Source organism: Melospiza melodia, unplaced genomic scaffold, assembly GCF_035770615.1.
Source record: "Melospiza melodia melodia isolate bMelMel2 unplaced genomic scaffold, bMelMel2.pri scaffold_48, whole genome shotgun sequence".
In the NCBI taxonomy this organism is placed as follows: Eukaryota; Metazoa; Chordata; class Aves; order Passeriformes; family Passerellidae; genus Melospiza; species Melospiza melodia.
The window spans coordinates 2,825,483-2,848,796 of NW_026948796.1; the positions used below are offsets into that span (position 1 = coordinate 2,825,483).

At 38.2% G+C, this 23,314-nt stretch overlaps 1 protein-coding gene across 1 annotated transcript; it reads right to left on the minus strand.

Moving 5' to 3' along the window:
- Positions 1–349: 349 nt before the first annotated feature.
- On the minus strand, positions 350–22,364 carry LOC134413728 (synaptonemal complex protein 1-like). Its single transcript, XM_063147761.1, is given in 31 exon segments — positions 350–1,065; positions 1,151–1,237; positions 1,550–1,696; positions 2,913–2,972; positions 3,233–3,307; positions 4,222–4,314; positions 4,979–5,089; positions 5,673–5,789; positions 6,641–6,703; positions 7,369–7,433; positions 7,751–7,811; positions 8,281–8,362; positions 9,005–9,075; positions 9,331–9,448; positions 9,939–10,042; positions 10,400–10,422; positions 10,425–10,493; positions 11,075–11,155; positions 12,075–12,142; positions 12,580–12,764; positions 12,901–12,995; positions 13,516–13,624; positions 14,069–14,142; positions 14,710–14,779; positions 15,169–15,227; positions 16,543–16,616; positions 16,782–16,849; positions 17,242–17,406; positions 20,284–20,330; positions 20,493–20,568; positions 22,287–22,364. Coding segments are annotated over 31 exon segments (2,739 nt in total). The 3' UTR covers positions 350–921.
- Positions 22,365–23,314: the final 950 nt, after the last annotated feature.

Below are 23,314 nucleotides of genomic sequence, written 5' to 3' on the forward strand. Positions count from 1 at the left end.
AACATGAGGAACCCAAACTACTGGCCTATCCCTAAGACAACACAAAAATAATAAAACAAATATGTTTTGCTTCCCACTTCAGCTGCATTTGGGATTTTTGATTTTTCATGATATTTTAAGATGTACTTGTAGTTTTCTTGTTATGTCTAGGCTCTGAAGTAGGGTTTGTCATTGTTGTGAAACCAAGATTAATCAAGGATTAATACAGAAATAGATGTTCTAAACTATCCTTGTACTTGTGCTGGTCCCTAGGAAGGCCCAGTGGGTGATTTCTGTCTGTGTTCAAATATGTAAAGCAACAACAAATAGTCCCACACTTTATATTTCAGATAAACAATTTAATGGCATCTTAACATTGTCTTCACAATCTTATAACATGCATATTTTACTCCTTATGAAGCTGAAATCTTTTTAAATACAAGTAATTCTACTGAAATTGTAGAAGTTTCAAAACCATTTTAACATACTGAAAATAAAAAAATCTAAAAGACCGGTCTAACAGCCATTAAAATGCAGGAAAAAGCAAGTGGACTTCAGTAAAAGAACATTCATTTAACAGCTACATTTTCTCCACTAAGTATTTATGTGTTAAGAGAAACAGAGTAAATGTAAAAGAACAGAAGTTATTTAAAACTAGAATTTCTAATGCTAGAAACAGCCTTGAAACAACTTCCTATGTAGTTCTATTTATTTCCAAATTTAAAACTGGCCAATTTTTTTCCCAACATTTTGAAGCACAAGGGAGGAAAGGTGGAAAATGCTCTGCAGGGGTTGCAGTTATGGATCTCTTAAGTTTATTTGTGTAAAGGAATTAACATAGTATTAAACACACTGAGTATGACAGAAAAATGCAACAAATCACTAACTCTGAGAGAAAAACAGCCCTGCAAGCAATGCCAGGGCACTGGATATTTCTGCATTTTAAGCAAAGAGCTTTACAGCATCTTTAATTTTCCTTTTCCTGTCCATTTTGGAGAGTGCAGTCCAGCCTGCCTCGCGCATTCTCCTCATGGTTTTGAGTTTCAGAGCAGAGCCTGGAGATTTCACACTGCATGGAGCTGGGCTCTGGGAAGGAAAATAAAGCCATCCTTTAGTTTCTGTTAACAATCTGATTAACTGCTTGGTTTAATCTTAGGAAAGGCTAACATACCTTTTTTGGTGCTGTGGAATGTAATTGTGAAGCTTGTGGATAATCTTTGCACAAACTTTTAAATATTTCTTCTTCCGAGACTATGCTCTATTAAATTAAAAGTTAAAAGTTAAATTGAAAGTTACTTAGTCACACTATATTAAAAATACTTTTTCTTTCCCCCTAAGGATATTAAACTATGAAAAAAAAAGTTAAGATGTCATTATGAGGCTTAACAGTTCCATAAAAAGAATGTTAATTATGTACATACAACTACAATTCCAGAAAGAACCAATAAATTAAAAATATACACATAAATATTGGCTTGAATGTGGAAGCCCAAACTCTTTATTTCCATTCTCAGCCCCAGCAGTGAGCACAAAGAGCTGCTCAGCACATGATTTGTTCTCTGGCTCTTACCAGGAGGTCAGTGTGCTCAGAGCTGTCTGACTGAGTGTCCAGCTGCACAAGCACTTTCTGCTTTTTCCTGCTGCTCTGCTCTGCAGGCAGGTTTGTGCTTCTTCCACTCTGCATTTTATCCCTTGGAGGAGTCTTTATAACATATGTCTGGGAAAGAAAATGTTTCTCTTTTTTAGATTATATTTTATGGGGTAAGTATGGAATCTAAAGCCAAACTCAGGACCCAGTTTACAGTCTGAGTGTCCAAGAATTCACCTGAGAGAAATGGTGGAACTCTGATCTTTCCATCCAAACATGAAGCAAAGATCCAAACAAAGTGGGGTGGGGTATAAATATCATTTTTTATACTATTTTTGTTGCCAAATGAGGAGAATGAAGGGGAAGCTATGGAAGAGCTGAGTTTCATGGCACATTGTATTTAAGTTCTCCATGCTTATCTGCAGAAATTTAGGTTATTCTGAACTGTAGCCACTCCATTGGACTCTATCAAACATCAAAGAAAATGGGAACAAACAAAACTGCAGGAAAAGGCTTCCAGAGAAAGACTGATAGCTATATCAAGATTGGTGTTACTTAAAATAGTTTTTTCATTAGAAGTTAAACTGAGAAGCATTGAATGGTCCAGTGCAACCCTTTTTTTGACAGATAACATCAAAATGGTGCTGGATTCCATTGTTCCAATGTGAAAACCACAAGTGAACTCCTGACAGGAAGAAGGGTGAGTTCTGCAGTCAGGACTACTTTGATACTTTGACCATTTTTACAGCTATATCAGCTTTTTTCTCTTCCATAGAGGAAAAGTGCCTTTACAAATGGACACTTTTAATACTAAGTAAAACAATTGTAGAGACATAAAAAAATCAACAACTGAGCAAGAAAAATTACACACTGGGAGCCCTTTCAGAAACTGCTGTCTAATATCTCCATGGAATGGTGTGACCCTTTAAAATCCCTTCTTATCCCAGGGGAAAAAAAAATCATCTACAGAGAAGTAAGAAATACAGGCAGAAAAATGCAACAAGAAAAATTCACTGTTAGGAGTTACAAAACTTCAATGTTGGACTGCCCAAGGGGCTTCCTGTTCAGAAGAACACATTTTTTATTTTTACTTTTATCTTTTTAATTTTAGGAATATAATTTGGAGACTTTCTATTTTTTACATGAATAGATTCACTGTATAGATCTAAACAAGGTTTAGGAGTACCAGGAACATAAGTCTGTATTTTCTATAATTTAAAAAGTTTGAAGTCAAAAGCATTCCAATGTCTTTGGTTGAATGCAAATAAATTGTCATGGCATTTCAATTGATTCTACACATATAAACACTCCCAAATTCTAAAAGCAATTAAAAAGTTCAAGTTACCTTGTGTTTCTTTTCACTTTCAGGAATCATACTGCCAGAGTGCTCTTTTACGAAATTCTCCTACAAAAGAGTTATGTGACAGCAAGGAAATATTTATTTGATTTAAGTTGTTAAAAATGTTCTTGGTGTAATGACAGAGCACAGTCTATAATCACAGATTGCTACAAAGTTCACACAAAAATATGACCAGATTTAGCACAACCCCAGCATTCCAAAGTCACTATTTTTCTGTTCAGTTTCATTTCTAATCCAGCTCTTCCCACAGCACAAGTCCAGGCCACACCTCTCACCCCCACTGCTCAGGGAATAAAAAACTCCACCTTTTCTTCCATTTCTGCTTTCAGTTGTTCCTTAAGGGAGGACAGTTCCTTTTTCAAACATGACAGCTCATTTTCCTACAAACCATTAAATAGAGGACAGGGTTAACTATGCACAGCCCAGAAAAAGGAAAACAGTCCCAAGTGAGACAGGGACTAATTAACAGGGACACTCATTAGGTACACAAGATAATTCTATTTGCTTTTCAGCCCTATACTTGAAGCTTTGCTTTAGCTTGTTTAAAAAAGACTGAAGCACTGTTAGAAACAGGTACTTGATCAGAACTGTTCAAGGTAATACCTTAAAACCCTTGGGAGAACAGGGGTGAGAGGGCACAATCTAAATATTTAAAACAAAAGTTTCCTATTCAAAGTGGGGAGTCAGAACATGACCCACTACCTGGAGGAGCAGACACAAACACACTGCTACTCCAATTTCTTTTTAGAAACATTTTGAGTTTTTAGTGCCCAGAATAAGATCTGGTGCAGCAGGTTGGGTGGGATTGCTACTGGTAAAAATTCAAACCACACTGGAAAAGTTCCCAGAGAACTGTCTCTGGTGGGAAAGACCCCAGAGCACAGTAGGAAAAGAAACTTTTGAAGCAAACTGAAAAAAGATTTTTAGAAGTCACACACTGACTGAAGATCACATCTTTTGTCTCTCTGTGCTGTGGGTGGGCAAGAGGGAGGGATTGGAAAAAAAAGTGTTTTAAAGGTTTATTTTAATTCTCATTACTCACTTTTAATTCTATTAATAATATTTTTTTATACTATTTAAGTTTGAATCTGCTTTACCCTCAAAGTGTTTTTCTCCTAATCTTTATCTCAACTCAGTCCCTGAATTTTTCTTTCCCCTCCACTGCTCAACTACAGCAGAGAAAAATGAGTGAATGTTTTTTTTGTGTGTGCCTGGCACTTAGCCAGTATAAAACCACTCCACAAGGACATCAGCCCCTTCACTCAATTATTGACCATTGCAAAGTGCTCCTTACCAGTGCTCTTTCTGATGATATCTGCTTTTGCTGTTTCATTTTGTATACTTTTAACTCTGCATCTTTTTCTTCAACCAATTTATCATATTCATTCTGTGGTAAAAAAACCAAACCAACAACAAACTCAAAACATGTGACTAAATGTTACAATTATAGAGTTATCCAGTCTTAAAACATCATTTTTTCAAACCAGGCTCTTAAGATTCAGAAAGAAAAGATTCGTTGATGCTTCTGCACAAACTGTAAAACAGAAAATGCTCAATTCAAATATTATTTTGTGGACTGGCAGAGAGTGCTTTTTTTCTGTGCAGCAACATGTGCTCAGCACTAAGAGCCAGCTGTGCCATCTTTATTAATGTATCTGCTAAAGATATTGCAAAATGAGGAATAGAAAGGTAAACTAAAATGTGTCAAGCTAAACTGCTGACAGTCACTAGGTAACCTCTGAGAAAGAGGCCAAACTGATACTGAAAAATATTGCATTCACATGGTATCAAAGGAAGCCTGAATTGAAAAAAAATCTAAAAATCCCAGAAGTTTAGATGACCGGAATTATCTGCCCATAGGAATCTTTTCAAAATCTTCAATGAATTTGATTTTAGATGATGCAAAGTCCAGCATGTGTTCAGCTTCCTTTTCCCAGACTCAGGCCTGTTTCTGCTTTTGAAAGGTCATTTATGTGGTGTCACAAGTTATAAACATGGTATTGACATGGTATCACACATTGCAAACCACAGCAAGCAGGAAAATCTCTGACCTTGTGCTTTTCCATCAGTGCCACCATCTCAGTTATCTTGTGCTGACATCTGGCATCAGTTTCTCTCTGTATCATTGCAGTTTCATCACAAAGCAACCTCATCTTTTCTACCTGTCAGTAATAAATTGCATTTCATTCATCAACATAACAATATATTTTTTTTTAAATCTTAATTTCTTCTTCCCCCTGTGGGTACAAAGTTTGCAGTCCCACTTGGGCTTTATTTGCTTTTAAGATCCCTTTCAAATGCCTCATCTTTTCTGCAGATTGTTTACATGGGCAAGATCAAAGGTACAGCCATGGCAGGCAAGCTCACTCCAAACCAAAATGCCATTTCAAGCACTCTGCCCTAACATTTCTTAGCATTGCCATCAAAAAATGTGTGGGCAGAAAAATACTAATGTGGGAGAAGTTATAATCTAATTTAACTGGGCTGACTTTATACCAAGGGTGGAATTTCTTTGAACTATATCTTGAAAGAAAGAATTTTTAATTGAGTTCTCATTTTCAAAGACATATTCAAATACTTCAACCTAAGCACCTAACAGTACTAAAGCTTTGTTCACAGGGATTCACAACAAGTTCCATTTATCTTAATAAGACTTAAATATGAGCAAGGAGTCTGGCCAATAAATCTTCATAAAAACATTTTAAATTAAAAAAATAAATTGCAGTAAAAATTAACACCTCTCACCTCTTCACGAAGTTTATTTTCATTTACTTTTCTTGTTTCTATGTCTTTTTTATAGATGTCAACTTCTTCCTTATGTTGCTTGTTCATATTTTCCATCTCTAACTGCAATTTATTCACCTTTGGAGAATGCAGAATTGCTGCTGTTATTTGTTTAGTAATTACTATGTTGATGATTTTTTCTTACCTGTTATTTTTGAGCACAAACACTGTTACTTTTCAGGTATGATTCAAGTGTTTCCTATTTAAAAGTTCAGGTTTTTTTTTTTTAATAAAGAGTTGAACTTTGGCCTGAAGTGAGTTAGAAAATACTCAAAGGAACAATGGCAACAGCACAATGGGGAAGACTGCCCTAAGCAGTCACCCTAAATGCTTTGAATGCCTCAGGAAAAAACAAACACAGATGTTTGTTTCTTCTCTCTTGTAAATCTGTATCAGATTTTCACAGGTTTTATGGTACATTTTCCTCCCAGCTGTGCATTTTGATTACAGTTTTTCCTTTTAAGTTTATCATATGAATAGCCTCAAAAAACTCCACTTTTCTTCAAGTGCAGTACCCAAAGCTGGACACAATATTCCCATCAGAGGGATTGCCACTGCAGAACACATTTAAAGAACAGACTAAAAAGAGTAATATATATATATATATGTATATATATGTCTTTTAAATGCTTTTCTGTTACAATGAGGTTGCTGAACCCTGTTCAGTCCACTATCAACAAAAGAAAAAAAAAGTAAGGAACAGATTAGAAGCATCATAACTGCAATTTGAATCCATCTCTTAAATGTCCAATAGTCAGTGCCCAATGATTAAAATGGAACCATCTTCTAAAAACTATGAGCTCATTCCTGCAAAGTCTATATCCCAGATCCATAAACCAGCTCAGAATGTATTTAACAAGTATTATCATTACTTACACTGGGACTTAAAACACTCACCTCATCTTCTACATGATGTTATTTAAACCTACCTTCCCTTCATAAGTGTTGCTTTTCTTGCTTTCTGCAGTAATTTTCTTTTTCAGCACCTTATTCTGTTGAAATAAAATGAAACAAGCACTGTATCTTAATAAGTTCACAGAATTATGTCATGGTTTAACTGCATCAAGAAATTCCAGCTTTCATCAGGCAAATAACTCTCTGTTGTGCAGCTCAGGTTCCAGAACAATTCTTCAAACAAATGAATGTTCAGCTAATTTCTGTGATAATTACTGTTTCTTCATGACCTTAGGAAAGGCTCCTCCTGAGCAGCAGCAGGGAATAACAAATGAGGAGCAGAATGGGAATTAAAACTAAGATGCTGCTGACAGAAGGTGTGAAGATGTCATGACCAAAAATACAAGTTATTTATTTTTACACTGAAGTTTATACAATTTGTGCTAGTGCAGAATTCTTTTCTACTAGTGATAACTGAGATACTCATACAAGTACATAAATAACACTATGCACTAAATGAAAAAGAGTAGAAGTTTATTAAAGATATTATTTTTGTAATTGCTTTTTTCAAATTAAGGCTCATTACACAAATCAAGTGATTCCAAAGCTGACTCCCTAGTTTGCTCAGGGTTAGGATAAAAAAGGAGAATTTTTAAATTACATAGGTGTATCTAAAGACATCACAGCAGACACAAACCTGCTGAAAAGGCAACCCAAAGTATAATGTGTTTATGTATTTGTGACATTTAAAATCTCTACACACCTCCTGTTGCAACTCTTCCATGCATTTGGTTTTATTTTCCACCTGTTTCTTCAGATTATTCATCTGAAAGAGATATTTCAGGCGTGAATTAGTAAGTTCAACAAATGACTCCCTATGTGAGCAATTCCTGTAAATGTTCTCAAATCTGCCCTTGCACCAGTCTGGTTTGTTCCAATGGGACTGAAACACCAGCTGACATGTTAGAATAATCAGAGTTTTAGCCATAAAGTACCACAAGATGTTAATTAACAGCAGTGAACCAGTTCCTTAGTGGTTATGGAATTAAGAAAGAAGAAGAAAAAAACCCCCAGCATTTTCACAATTTAAAAAATGCACTTGGTATGAAGTTCCCTACATCAATGAAAAAATGAATTTTCCCAATTATTTTCTACAATCTTCAATGGCTTTTCCTTTCTTGAAATTTCATTTTCAGTTCTCTTAACCTGAAATTAAAATTGTAAATATTAGGCTTTTACAATGAAATTTTGAAATCCATTCTAATGCTAAAAACCCCAGGTTGCTTTGAACCAATAGAAAGAAAGTAAAAATGTTTGTATCTATTTAAGCTCAAACTCACAATACATATAAAAAGCTAATCCAGAGCCCATCCATCACTGAGTGGGTATATAAAAAACAGAAAAACAGGTTCTCTGTTTGCCTGAAAACAAACAAATCTTCAATATTAAACTTCCAGCAAAGAGTGAACATCCCAGTGACTGTGCTTGTCTTTTGAAATACCAGGGCTCACATGTGGACACACAATGGCACAGCTGGCAGCAGCTGGGAAAGAAGAAACCTCTGGCAGAGATCACATACCCCAGGCAGAGCTCTTCAGAAAAAATCCCAACAAAGATTTTACATTGAATGCTGCCCTGCAGGTTCTGTAAGATATTTTCATGACACAGGACATACATTTTCTTCTCTTTCATCCAGTGTACTTTTCATCTCTTCACCTGTCTTTGCCATTTTCTCCTTCAAAGACTCCAGTTCATTTCTAAGTACCAAATTAACAAACATTAGTATATATTTACATATTGCCTTTAACTTGTTTTCAGTACTTCTAATAAACCCATGTTTTATTTTCTAAAAAGAGCTGCTAATGTTGATGGGAACTTCATAAGCTGCTCAATGAAAATGTTCTTGAAATGCAGCGACAGGCCCAGTAAGTCAATATGTGAACTGTCCATACTTCTTTTAAGTAGGAAAAGATGTTCCAGGAACCCAAGGAAAATACATCCTGACCTGGACTATTGCAATGCAGCTGTGAAACATGGGAGCTGCCTATTGAACTGGGGATACAGAGAGTAACTCTGATCCAGTTTTGCCTTGTCACATTTCATCCATAACCTTCAACTTCCATTTGAATTTCCTTCACACCTGAGATGTCTAATGCAAAACAAGACAGCTCTTACTATGGAATACAAAATGATGGCAAACATTGTATCTGCAGCAACTGGTATTTCTAATCTGAGAAAATTTCTACTTGGCCAACAGCAATTCTGAATAGTTTCTGTTTAGCTATATAATCTAGAAAAACATTAATCAAAAAATCCCAGAAAGCAGCATTTGAACACAACTAACTATTTGAGTCTACTTCCTTTAACAATATCAGTTAATAATATTTGCTTTTACTTGCCTTAGCTGGCTATTTGCCTCTTCTAGATTTTCAACTAACTGCTTTGTATTGTCTTCTTTTTTCTTACTATCCTAAATAAAGACCCATGTGTCAGCAAAGAAATAAAATTCAAAGTGACTTCTTAAAAAATTCAAAGCCATCCAAAGCACACAGACCTGCCTTGTTCACAAGTGTAAATACACTTCCTTTCCAATTCAAATACAAAAAGTAGCTCAGGTACTCTACAGACCCAAGTCATGTTGCAGCTCATCATCTAATTTGCAAAACTGAGTCATTTGTCAAACTGAGTATTGTCCTTTCAAGAAAGCTGGAAGTTTACAACTTGCCTCTTGTTGTTCTTGCAGTTTCTTGAGTTCTGCAGCCACAGCATTTTTCTCTTGTGCTGTTTGTTCTTTCTCTAGTGAAAGCTTACTGAGATACACTGTTAGCTGTTCATTCTTTAACCTAATTTAAACCAAATGGCCAAGAGGAATAAGAAGATGGATTTTGAAATCTCCTTTTAAATTAAACATACCCATTATCAAGTGTCATTCCATGCTGAAAGAAGTCCAAGCCTTTATCTACAAATACAAGCTTTGCAGCAGAGTCAGAGAGATGTAAAAAGGTGACAGAAGAAGGAAAGAAAATCAGAGTCAACTTTTATATAAATATAATGGTTAGTGAAGATGATGTATTTTAAAGCAAGATTAACAATGAATTCAGAAACTTTCTCTTCTTGTTAAATAAGTTAGAGAGATATGGAACAACTACATATGCCATAGAATACATATAAATAGAGAAAGGGGAATTTAGAAATGTAAGTATATAAATAATGTCATATATGTGGTTCAAAACTTCCATTAGAAAACAATCATAGTTCATTTCACTGTGGATTAAAGCAACTTCTATATTACACCAAAACTAATTCAATGTTATATTTTCAAAATGGTCATACGCCTCTTGTTCAAGATCTGTTTTCAGAGTCACAAGCTGCTTTAAATAATCTTGTTCCTTCTCAGCTGTACTTGTCAGCTGTGCTTTCAAACCATGGAATTCTTTCTGCAAAATGAAAAGGAAGAGTTTTGAGTATCCATGTGCAAACTCCAACTGCTGGAGGTTATCAGACATGAACTAAGAGCACAAGGCTTTCAGAAGAACCAAAAAACATCCATGCCATGGATTATCCAGATTGCATCTTTCCAGTCTCTGCTGGGATCTGGAAGTGGCATGAGACAGTGAACTGTGACACCAGTGCTGTTCATGTCTGTCCCCTGCTGTGAGTTTCATTACCTGGGCTGCAAAATTAGGGTGGGACCCTGCTCTGGGTGCTGTTTCTTATGTATAAACTTGTATACAAGTTCATGATGTGCAACTTTACTATTTCTAAAAACATGTTACTATTGCCCTGCTTCAGACCTCTCTCATTTGGAGAGCATTTTCATTTCTCTCTCCCCATTTTTCTCTCTCTGCATATTTTCTACAGTAGCCTCAAGATTCTTCTTCAATCAAAGTCCTCCAATTTGCCAATTTTAGAAAATGAGTGAAACTCAGTTCAGAACACTCAATGCACAGATTATAACAAGCAGACACAGTAAAATGCACACCTGATTTCACACTATCTTAACTGTAGTTGATATGGATTCTTATTAGGCTTGTAAATATAAAATCATAATGAAAATAAACTTCTGTTAAGAGTGTATTTCATATAGCTTAGACTTCTGTGACAGAAAATGGGCCTGTGTCACAGCACAGAAGGGTTCCCAGAGGCCAGAGCTAATTACCTTCCTGGAAGGAAGAAAAAATGGGAAAACTTTATATCCAGAGGGAGTGGCATTTGAATGGGCATGAACAAAGAAGAAATAACCAAAAACCTTGAGAAGGAAAACCAAAAGCACAAGAGACAAGAAAAACCAAAAGCATGGGAGACAAGAAAAACAGAGGCGATAAAGAAGTTCTTAAAAGAAAACACTGAAATTGTGTGTGAGAAAGTTTAGTAGAAATGTTAAGGTAGACTAGATGGTGTTTATTTATGGCATTTAAGATACTTACAAAGCAAGAGGAATTTCATATGAAGAGCAAATGCCATGAGATTAATAAAATGAACATTTACCAGAGTTTCTGACAGCTCTTCAAGTTGCACTTCTTTATCACATTTTACTTTAGTCATCTCTTCTACAGCACATGGAATGTAAAATTAATGGAACAGGAATAATTTTTCATTATTAGCAGGCAGTATAAAACATTTACCCTTTTGCAATACCCAGTTCTCAAAACTTGTTGGATTAAGTGAAGAAAATGAAAAGCTAATTTATGACTTAATCTAAATGTAGATTTGAAAAGATGATTCAGACATTAGCAAATCTATATCTGAAGAGAAGCTAAATATTTATCCTAAATAAAATTTAGAGCCTATTATGTTTTCCACAATTATAGCTTCAAATAAACCATGGACTGTAAGACTGGAGTATTCTCCAAGTATTGATGCACCTGCATTGTTCCAGAAAAAATCTGAACTGCTGAAGGTATCAGATGGATATGATGAGAAAGGAAACCAGTTGTTACTAACTTCCAGATGGTTTCTGTGTGCACAGTCACAATTCTGGTATTTTTTACAAGTTCTCAACAGCAAGGCAGAGCTCTTACTCTGGGGACTAAGGAGCACATCCCTAGAAACCACAGGGTATCAAATGGATGATATTTAAAGAGAACCCCTGCCAGCATCATTCCACTTCCAGCATGGGGAGGGTCACAGAAACCTCCATGGGAGGGTTTTATCTCTGCTGCAGAAGTCACTCCTGGCACCTGCAGTGCTGCTGCTCTGCGCTGCAAACCAAAATGACCTGCAGAGGAATTCATGCATGAGTGGTCTGACTATTGGAGCTATGCACAGCACTGCCCTTTGGCTGCTGCCAGTACCAATGACCCCCAAAGAAAAGGGATCAGCTGAGTAAAAATAAATCCAGGCATTCCTGACAGGTACAGGTACTGTAAAATCATTTGTTCAACTACTAGAGACAGTCCATTTCCAGAAAAGAGCAGAAAACATTTTTATTACTGCCCAGCTAATTTTCTGCCTTTCTACAAGCCTTACCCAGTTCAGCAGATTTATTCTGGAGCTCCAAGGTAAGCAGCTTTGAATCATCTTCAGATTTCTTTAATCTAGGAAAATGGTAAATGAAAAATCCCAAATGTAGAGTACAAAGCACTGCATTTGAAACTTACAGGACAATAAGACAAAGTCTTACCACAAGCACTTTAAGAACATTTAACTTTTAACAGGCAGATAATTTATCTGCCTGCAACACACATCAAATTACAGTTTTACAACCTCAGAACAGTAGACATAAAAGTAAACAAATATATATCTACAGAAATCTGTATTTTTTAAAGACAGAATTATGCAAGTTGAAGGGGGCAAAATTTACTTTTTATACAGTATCAACTATCACAAACAAAAAAAATTACATAAATTCTCTGCATTTAGACCACTGTGTGAAAAAAACCTCCAAATTTCAGCTTCATTTCCAATTGTTCTTGGTTTTGTTATAGACTGCAACCTGTAAGATCACTCTTGGAATTTCAACTCATTAATTTACCTATTTTGCTCTTCTTGCAGCAAGCTTTTCAAATTGGCAACAGAAGTCTCAAACTCCTCTGTCAGGGCTGCAAGCAAAGCCTTCATTTTTTTACATTCTTCCTCCTGCTCTTCCTTTTCTCCAGTGACCTGAATTAATGTTTTCACTGTAGTCTGGAATTCAGTTTCCAAGTTCTTCTGAGCAACCTTCAAGACATGATATCATTTCTAAACATGTTTTCCAACAAACAGCTACAGCAGTTTCGTGTCTAAAGTATCCATAATTATTTATGCAAATGATCATCTATTCTATTTCTACTGTAAAGCTATAAGTAAGGGGTACCTCTGCCTTTTGCAATGAAATTTTAGCCTCTTCCAGCTCTGCCTTCAAATGTTCTTTACTGACCTGGGATTCCTTTAACATTTCTTCATTATGTACTAAACAAAAAAAAAAGTTTATATTGTTAAAAATAGGATATTTACTAAAAAATGCTGCTAAAAATGGAAAATTACATACATTTGAAGAATGTAACAAAGACCAATGGTACTGACATCATCTACTATAAAATGATAGATAAAATTTGAATATAGATGGCTTAAAATATTGAAAAGTAAGTTCTGAAAAGTAAGTTTCCTCAGTGACATCTACCTGACTTTAAATTTGCAAAACTGAAGCAACATATTTTCCCCTTGCAATTTTCAAAAGCTCTCACTGCTTGACTCACCCTAAAAACTGCCCTGCCAGTCCTGCTCCCACATGAGCAGCTCCTGTTCCAAACAAAAATAAGGCCTTCAAGGCCCCAAAATTCTGCTGCCAACCAGCAACAGAATAAGACTATCATGGCCCTGTTTCCTATGCTTCTAATAAACAATTACATATAATAAATAAACAATCATAAACAACTACATTGAAATTCTGTAAACAATTACATTTAAATACAGCAGGCAGAACTCTTACATTTTGCTTCCATTAAGTCAGCAATCTTATTTTTTGACGTCTGCAGCTGAGCCTTGATGTCTTTTATGACATCATCTTTTTCATCTCTCTGTATGGTAAGAGCTGAAATCTAGAAAAATGCAAGAAATATCATCATGAAGTCTGGAAAAGGGACAGATAATAATTTTCATTTGTACCCCAGCTATGATAAGCAGACATTTTGCTGTCATTGAAGTTAGATTAGATAGATAGATAGATAGATAGATAGATAGATAGATAGATAGATAGATAGATAGATAGATAGATAGATAGATAATATTTGGCTAGATACAATCTTAGCCAAATATTGATCAAGTCACACTCTAAACAAAATGTTCTCCAATTCAAAATCAAACCATCAATTCCAGTAGACTAAAGGTACTGAAACATCATTAAGCTTAGCAGAATTTGACTTAAATGCAGCTTCAGACATTATTTTGTCTTTTTTACTAATACCCAGAAACACTTCTTGGCTCTTGCATTGCCCCTTTAGGCACAATAAAGCTCGACATATTAGATGGTAAAATGAGCAAACCTGCTTTTCCTTTTGGCTGACTTCCAGTCTGCATTCTTTCTCAAACTTGTCCACTTTTTCCGCTTCTTCTTTTACTTTGGAGATACAGTAACATCCATAGTTAACATTCTAGCTGAAATATACTCCAAGTTCAATACAACTTCCACTTTAAGATTGCTTGGAATTCTACAGCTCTACCATTTGTTTTCCAAGAGTAATTGTTGAGGCAATGTTTGATTTTATAATCAAAATACAAACAGAAAAGACCATGTGAAAATGAAACAGGAACATAGCAGGCTATACATACAGAGAGAGAGCATTTAGCTAAAGTTTCTGTAGCTATACACTAGTGGATTCTCATTTAAATAAACAAACTATGTGAAATAAATATTGATCTCTAGACTGTACTTCACAGACGAAACTTCAATTTTGAGTGACTGTTTGAAAAATAAAGTTCCAGCTTTGGCCCAGTGGAACAGCAACAGAAGTGGCCAGGCAGTGACCAAAGGCAGCATGAATAAAAGAAGGGTCCCAGTGTCTCAGTGTGAGCTGCTCACCATTCCAGCACTTCACATCTGCCTGCCCTGACACTGCGTGTGTAACACAAGCTATGAAGTACAAAACTGAGCCAGCTGCATAAACTCAATAAACAGAATTCTCACATTTGAAACTCATTTCCAGTCTGTCGTTCTCTGCTTGCACACGAAGCTCTTCAAATGCCACTGTCATTCTCTAAAAGCAAAATTTAATATTTGAAGTTCAATATTGGAAACCCTGGAACTTCTCCAGGGGCTGCTGCCCACCTCAACCATTCTGAGGAACCAGCAGGGAGGTGAAACAGAGCCCAGAAAGAAGCCAGAAGTTGTGTCAGTGACCCAGCACTAAGCACACATCACCCAGATCACAGGGATCTACATCCCACACACTGCTGCACCTTCTCCATTGAATGTGTTTGATAGAACACAAAAATAATTCTTGAAAAGGGATTGAAAACCCAACTTCCTGCATCACACATGACATGATACCCACACATGATGGATACAAACAGTATCCCAACATAAACATGGCACTCAGCTCATCTCACATAACTCACATTCCTTTCATCAAGCTTGGTCACTTACTTCTACGTTGCTGTGAAGTTCCTCATACAATTGTATTGTTGCTTCCTTTTCCTGTTCATCTATCAAAGCAAGAACATAGGAGAAAGTTTTTCTTTTGAACAAGAATGCCAGCTGCCCAAGTCATAATACTTAATCAGCATAATGAATTAAAAAAGGAATTATCAGCTCCATTCTTATTAAATAAGTCATTATGAAACATGGTGCCAAAAGTTACAATCTAAAAAAATTTAGAATCTAGGGAAAATGTGTATTTCATTGAAACATTGAGCAAGCTCAGCTTTTAAATTTCCTTCCCAAGATATTTTTTTCTGTGAAAAGTGTAATTCTGGATCAGCTTATGTGACCATATTAATTATTATAGTATTAATGCTGTTGAATCATAATGTATCAAAACTGTTAGTATTTATAAACTGTAATCTATAACCACAGATCTGTCATAAAATTGCAACACTCCATGTCCATATTTTCCTTCTTTCCTTTCACTTTTGTAATTGATAGAAAACAATTAAAAAGAGAACAGTAACAGAAACAGGTATCAAAAAAGAACAGTACATCTATGCACTGTGTTTCTAGAATTAAGTGTATTCCAACTATTCTAGTGTTTCTAGAATTAAGACAAAAAAGAAACAGACACTTCTTAAGTATCCACAATCAAGTTAGTAAAATTCTAAATTGCATATAAAGTAAAATTCCCAATGAAGAACATGTTTTAAAACCTCAAGAATTTAAACTTCATTAGGTTATCCAACTGTCTTGGCTTGTTCAGTTTCATGAGAAGAATTCCAGTTACTCATTATACCTTGGGGTTAAGACCTTTTTTCCCCACAAATGTGTGATGGCTGAAAACAGGAAATGTCAGCTCTGGAAATTTGTTCCAGAGTGCTGGGAATTTAGAGTAGATTCTACTGCCTAAAAACAGGCATGAAGTGTCACTTCTTATGTCTGAATATATTCCCAGAGTGTGGCTGGGACTGCAAAGCTTCAATGGGCTGGGCAGCCTTGGGGAGCCCTGCCCTGCCCTGCAGTGGCTCCAGTGCCAGTTGGGGCTGTGGGCACTGCCTCAAACCTGGAGCACTGTTTGGGCACCCAAAGAGCTCCCAGGCTGGCAACCTTGCAGCAAACAATCTCACTGCCTTCAAAAGCCCTCTGCGTTCAGCATTACAAACCACAAGTCTGTTAGACCTGGGGCTTCACTTCCAATTTTGTGAGCCACTTAAAATTCAGTTCTCATTCTGAGAGCCACATCCAGTCGATCTCAACTGGAGAACTTCTCTGAACAGCACGAGAAATTTCTTCTTCTTGCTTCTGTTTGTGAATTCAGAGCAAGCTAGAAGCACATTTACTCTGATAAATAAAAACTAAAAAAGCATTTACATTTGCTGGTCTTCTCTGTGAAACGAGTGTAGGTTTCCTTGAGCAGATTACACAGATGCCTCGAAGCAGCAGCTCTAAAGGAGGAAAAAATATCATGTTTGCACAGGAGTGCACAGTACTTTGTGCACCTAAGGAGTAACAATGGAAATGACCTTCAATATTTAACAGCTACATAAAACTGCCCATGTGAAAATGGATTATTTCCACCACAAAAATATATACTTGGTTCTATTACTTACTCTTTCAAGAGATCTTTATTTTCACATATCTCATCTTCCAGTTTCAAATGGAGTTTTCCATTTTCAAACTGATTTCATAGGGAACAAATGCAAAAAGACTGTTATTGAAAAATGTATTAGAAATGCACTTTGATTTCTCAAATCCCTCATGAAAAAGTCATTTAGGGCATCAGTAGACAGAAGTCGGTTTTATCTGGTATTACATGCTGAGTCATCTTTTTCATGAAAGATGCAGTAATTAATGAACAATAATTTACCAGCAAATGAGATACTTACAGGTATATTCTTCATACACACACTCACACAGGACAGGTGCCTGCAACTTCTCAAAATAATCCCTTTCTCAAGGCACAAACCAAACTGCAACAGTCTTTAATATTTAATTGTATCAATAATAGTGTCATACTGAATCAGGAAACACTGAACTTCATCTATTCAATGTACACTATAGAATACTGGCCTGCAGTTCTTGAATGGCTTTATTCTGTGCTTCAATAATCTTTCTATTCTCTTGGAGTTTTCTTTCTTTCTGGTTTAGTTCAGTTTCCACAGTCAGTTTCCACTGCTTGATCTTCTCAGCCTCTTTGTAGAGTTTTGAGAACAATTCATTCATTGTTTCTGGATTCTATTAAAACAAGTTCCACAATTTAATCTCAAATACTATCCAATTTATAGTATTTAATATCTAATTAATATTGTTGTAGATAACATATTTCTCTCCTAGAAACATCACAAGAGTAATATTTTTCCACAGATGGTGATATAAGCTTAGATATGATCAGGAGTCCAAGTTTAAATCTTTGTGCATCCTCTATGTATGTATCAAAAGGCATTACAAAGCACACAGGAGAAACAAATACAATGAACTATCCCAAATCCCCTTCAGACATCACCAAATAGATGGGCCTAAAGACATGGATAACTTCAGTCCACCAAAATCAATAGAAGTTTTGCCAGAATTATCAGTGAAGCCAAAATTCCTTCTAGTAGGTTCTTCCCACCACTTCTGTCCTCTCCTTCTGACAGACACTGCTGAGTTAAGTAAAAGCAGCTTCAGAGACTTTGCCCAAGAGTACCTGTGATATTGCCATGGACACACACAGAATCACAGAATCACAGAATAATGAGGTTGGAAGAGACCTCTCAGATCATCGAGTCCAACCTATGCCCTGACACCTCAACTACAGCACCAAGGGCCATGTCCAGTCTTTTTCTAAACACATCCAGAGATGGTGATTCTATCACCTCCCTGGGAAGAGCATTCCAGCGCTTTATTATTCTTTTGGTGAAAATCTTTTTCCTAATATCCAACCTATCCCTTCCCTGCTGTAGCTTGAGACTGTGTCCTCTGGTTCTGTCAGTGCTGCCCTGTGGAAGAGACCGACCCTACCTGGCTCCAACCTCCCTGCAGGAAGCTGTAGAGAGCAATAAGGTCACCCCTAAGCCTCCTCTTCTCCAGGCTGAACATGCCCAGCTCCTTCAGACGTTCCTCACAGGGCTTGTGTTCCAAATCCCTCACCAGCCTTGTTGCCCTCCTCTGGATGTGCTCCAGCATCTCAACGTCCTTCCTAAACTGAGGGCCCAGAACTGGACACAGCACTCAAGGTGCAGCCTCAGCAGTGCCGAGTACAGGGGCAGAATGACCTCACTGCTCCTGCTGCCACATCATTCCTGATCCGGGCCAGGAGCCCTTGGCCTTCTCGGCCACCAGGGCACACTGCTGGCTGATATTCACCAGCACCCCCAGGGCCCTTTCTGCGTGAGCACTGTCCAGCCACACTGTCCCCAGGTTGGAACGTTGTAGGGGATTTTTGTGGCCAAAATGTGGAACTCAGCACTTGGACTTATTAAACTTCATGCTGCTGGACTCTGCCCATCCATCCAACTGATCTAAGTCTTTCTGCAGAGCTCTCCTTCCTTCCAATAGATCAACACAAGCTCCCAGCTTAGTGTCCTCTGCAAATTTACTTGGACTTGATGCCCTCATCCATGTAGTCTACAAAAATATTAAACAGAACTGGTCCCAGCACAGAGCCCTGAGGGACACCCCTGGTGCCTGGCTGCTAGCTGGATGCAGCACCATTCACCACCACTCTCTGGCCGGCCATGCAGCCAGTTCTGAGCCCAGCACAGAGTGCTCCTGTCCCAGCCGTGGCTGCAGCTTCTCCAGGAGTGTGCTGTGGGAGACAGTGCCAAAGGCCTTGCTGGAGCCCAGATACACAACGCCCACAGCCTTTCCTGCATGCACCAGGCGGTCACCTGCTCACAGAAGGAGCCCAGCTTGGTCAGACATGACCCACCCTTGGTAAAGCCCTGCTGGCTGGGTCTGATAGCCTGGCCATGCTGTGAGTGCTGTGTGATAGCACTCAGTATGAACTGCTCCATTATCTCACCTGCTACTGAGGCCAGGCTGACTGGCCTGGAATTACCAGGATCCTCCTTCCTACCTTTTTTGTACATGGGTGTCACACTGGCCAGTGTTCAATCATCTGGAACCCCACCAGTGAGCCACAACTCCTGATAAATGATGGAGAGAGGCTTGGCAAGCTCATCTGCCAGCTCCCTCATCACCCTGGCATGGACCCCATCTGGACCCAGGGATTTATAAATATCCAAGTGTCCCAGCAGTTCTCTGCTCACACACAGAGCAGGAAGGAAAAGCACCACCCTTGTGCCCTTAGAACACCTTGAAAGTGCCCTACAAGCAGTGCTGGGCCAGTGGTCGAGGCAGGGAGAGCAACAAACAAGCCCTAAGGGCCCTTTGGTTCACTTACAACACTCCCAAACACCATCCTTGTTTTGGCTGCATCACACTTTTGTTACAGTCCTGATGGTACTTTAATAGCTTAGGATTAAAAGAGTCAAAAAGTTGTCAGGAATATGAAAATCAGCAGAAAGAGCACAAGAAATGTGTTTTATTTTGTGGTAGCAAACAGTGTTTTGTAGCTGCAAAGTACAGAAGGTATTGCAAAAAAAAATGAGCTGTACTGAATTGTGCTAAAGCAGAGATCTGCTGGTAAAGACACTGTGAGAAGAATACAGTGCTTGAGGAAACCACTGAATTCATTGTTTTACAGATAAAATAAAGCCAGACAAGGCAATTGGGATAATCTACTTCAGTTTTCCAAAGAATACTCTGACTTCAACCCTTCTGCCCCTCAACAGAATATTCAGAACCAGTTCCACAAGGATACTTAAGTGTTTAAATCTTACTCTAAATAAAGCTCATAGACTTCGCAGGCACTTCAAACAAAGAAAAAAACAACAACAATATTGCAATCACCCTAATTTTTAAAGATTTGTTTCCAGGCATGTTCACTAAATCACAAATATCTCCTCCAAGTTATTCAGCTTTAAACAGGAGACAGAAAACATTATTCCCTTTTGACTACTCCCTTTAGCCCTAAAATATCTACTGAATAATGCTTTAGGCACTGTTTGGGAACAAATTCAAAAGACCCCAAGGAATTAATTAGATGGGCAGAGTTGATACTTAGCTCACCTCTTCATCTACTTCAGAGCAAAGTTTCACTTGCTGTGAAATTGTATCTGAAACATGAAGAGATTTTGATCAATGTATTTCTAAAACAAGTAACAGTGAAACTGTATTTAACAGTTACAGATATGGAACTGTGAGACTACTCATGAAAATTAAAACCTGACAATATATAAAAATCTAAAGAAGGTGCATGGCAAACATTCCAGTTGTACCTGAATCAGTGATTTCGCCACGGCTCCACACATCGAATGGCAGCTTAAAGTCATCATCTGAACATCTATTAAAACCCTGCACAAATTAAAAAATTAGTTCCTTATGGGTAGATTTGTAAAAAAAGAATTGTAAAATCCAAGAGAAAAAAATCCCTACAGATGATGTGAAAATAGAATTTATCATTAATAAAACAGCTGCCTACAATTTTCAAAGCCCAAGGTATTGGTAATGGCTTTGGAACTCACTTCTTACTTCCCAGTGGTTGATCAAACTGTTGGTGTCCTGCAGTTTGATTTATAGACTGTGGCCAAAGGGGAGTTTTCAATGCAGGGAACTCAGCAGCTCCTGCCTGTCTGGGCACTGCTGCATGGCAAAGGACTCAGGGAGACAAATTACTTTTTTCAAGACCAGTAGTTGATATTTCTTTTTTGCTTTACTTCCAAGGGCACTTCTAAACCATATCTGATTACGTGTCAGCATGAGAATATCCTTTTACAAGGTTTTGAAGTCACAGAAGTTCATCCTGTAAACAGCCAACTCATCTGCTGTCAGAATATCTCATCCCTAATCTCAAAATACTTCATTAGGAGCTTCGACATGAAAAAATAACTTGTTGAATTCCAATAACTCAGTGTGGGGACAGTACATTTTCACTGCACACCTGATCTAGTGAGACCAAGACACCAATGCCAGTGCGAGCATCTGAGTGGGGCCTGTGGGAATCCATAAAATCAGAGGGGTTTCAGAAAGCTGCAAAAGGCAGCCTCAGAGACAGCAGAACTGGGATTAGAGCCAAGCAGTAGCCATGAGATAGGTCAGCAGAAAAAATAATGTAAAAAGTAGAAAAGTAAGGACAAATAGAACAATGGTCTGTGTATTAATGTTTGGCTAGAATAACTCCCTAAGTTACAGAAAAGTTTATCTAGCCAGATATTAGAAAGTTTTAAGGTTAATAATGGAGCTATGTGCATTTTGCTTTAAGGCTTAAAAGCAGGTATTGTATTCAAAATAAGCAAGCATTGTTTTAACCAAAGGTACGTGTGCTTATAGTGCTTGGACTGAACTACTGTCAATGTGCTTTTGATTTGTGTGACTGGTCAAAAAACTTTTAAAGTAAGTTGTAACATTAAGTTCTTGGTCAGCTGCCTGGGATGTGAGCTGCTGGCATCTTCCCACTGTCATAACCATGTAATGAGACTGATGCTGGAAAATAAAACAGCTCAAGTCAGTTCCTCAGCAATCCCATCCCGTTGGTGATTTGTACACAGACCCCGGCCAGCGATAGAGCCCTGCTCGCTCTCTGGGCTGAATTACCCACATCAAACACGGACTTACAACACAGAGCGGATGCTTGAGAAGATGATTCCCTTCAGTTTTGATAGATAACAACAACAAAGGTCTTTGAAATTCAAACCAAAGATGTCTGTGCATGTGCCACACTAGGCATACACACAGAAATGAGTCCAGCACAGGAGCCGTCCCGGCCTATACAGGGGCAGGTGTGTGTGTGCTCCATCCCGGGGCAAGGGGCAGGTGTGTGTGTGTTCCAGCTCGGGGCTCTTTGGGAGCAAGGGGCAGGTGTGTGTGTGCTCCAGCTCGGGGCCCTGCCGGGGCACTCCCCGGGCCCAGCACTGTCCCCGTGTCCCCGGAGAAGGGCCCCTGCGCTTTCCCCCCGTCCCCTCCTCAGCCGCGGCCTCCAGAGCAGCACAGCCCGAAGGGGCAGCCGGGGGAGGGGGGGTGGGGAGAAGGTGTGATATGGGCCGCCCTCAGCGGCCCCGCGGCCGAGCACTTACCTGGGATCTGCCCGCAGACACCTGCCCAGCGCTCAGACGCGGCGGCATGAACAATTTAAAGCGGTTTTCCTTCTCCATGGCTCCGATAAAAGGGCGGGCGGGGCGGCCCCAGCTCCCGGCGGCCGCTGAGGGCGGGCGCGAAGGGCGGGAAGCGGCAGCGGCCCCTCAGCGCGGGAGAGCTCTGAGGGGAAGGGGGGGGTCACGCCTGCACAGGGAATAACTGGGAGAGCCCAGTCCTCCTGTGGCAAAAATGCGTATTTTATGATTGGCTTTTCGCGAATATTAGAATGAATATTATATGTGTTTTGTCAGAAAGTTATGCTGTATTAATGTTATGAATAAGAAGCTTGACTAGGCTAATATTCAAGCAGCAATCAATTTATTATTTAATATGGTAAAGTTTGAGCAATACAGCGCTGGGTACAGTGGGGGAAGTTTTCCCTCCAACTGCACACCGATAATTGAGGGTTACAGGTATTTATAGGGGTACTCATCAGATTTTTCAGCAGTTTCTGTTTCTAATTTTTTTACTCATCAGCAATTTTTATTCTAAATTATTACATCATGATTCTATACACTATTGTGATCTTAGTTTTTCAGGATGTATCTCAAAAGGAGTATCTCTAGATGGTGACGGTTTCATTTCTGAAAGAAGAAAGACGAATCTCATGTGGTGGGGTCTAGCTCTTCAGATGTGTGTTCACCTTTTAATTGCAGAGACTATAAATCTCATAACAGTGATGTCTAGCTTCTTTTTGGTCGAAACTATAAACTCTTGATGTGATGTTCATCTTCTTTTCTCAAGCTGTTTTTCTCTGCTTCAATAAGGCGTAAGATAAGCATATTTCTTTTATATATATTCTAAAGCTATAGTTTCAAGGATACAAGTAATATTCTAACACTATACTTCAAAAGGTTATTATTGCAGAACTCTTTATGGATTAAATGCAGGCAAAAAGCAACATTTTTAGCACTTTAATTCTAATGCTCTTAAATCAACTAGGGTTAATTTGCAAACAATAAATAGG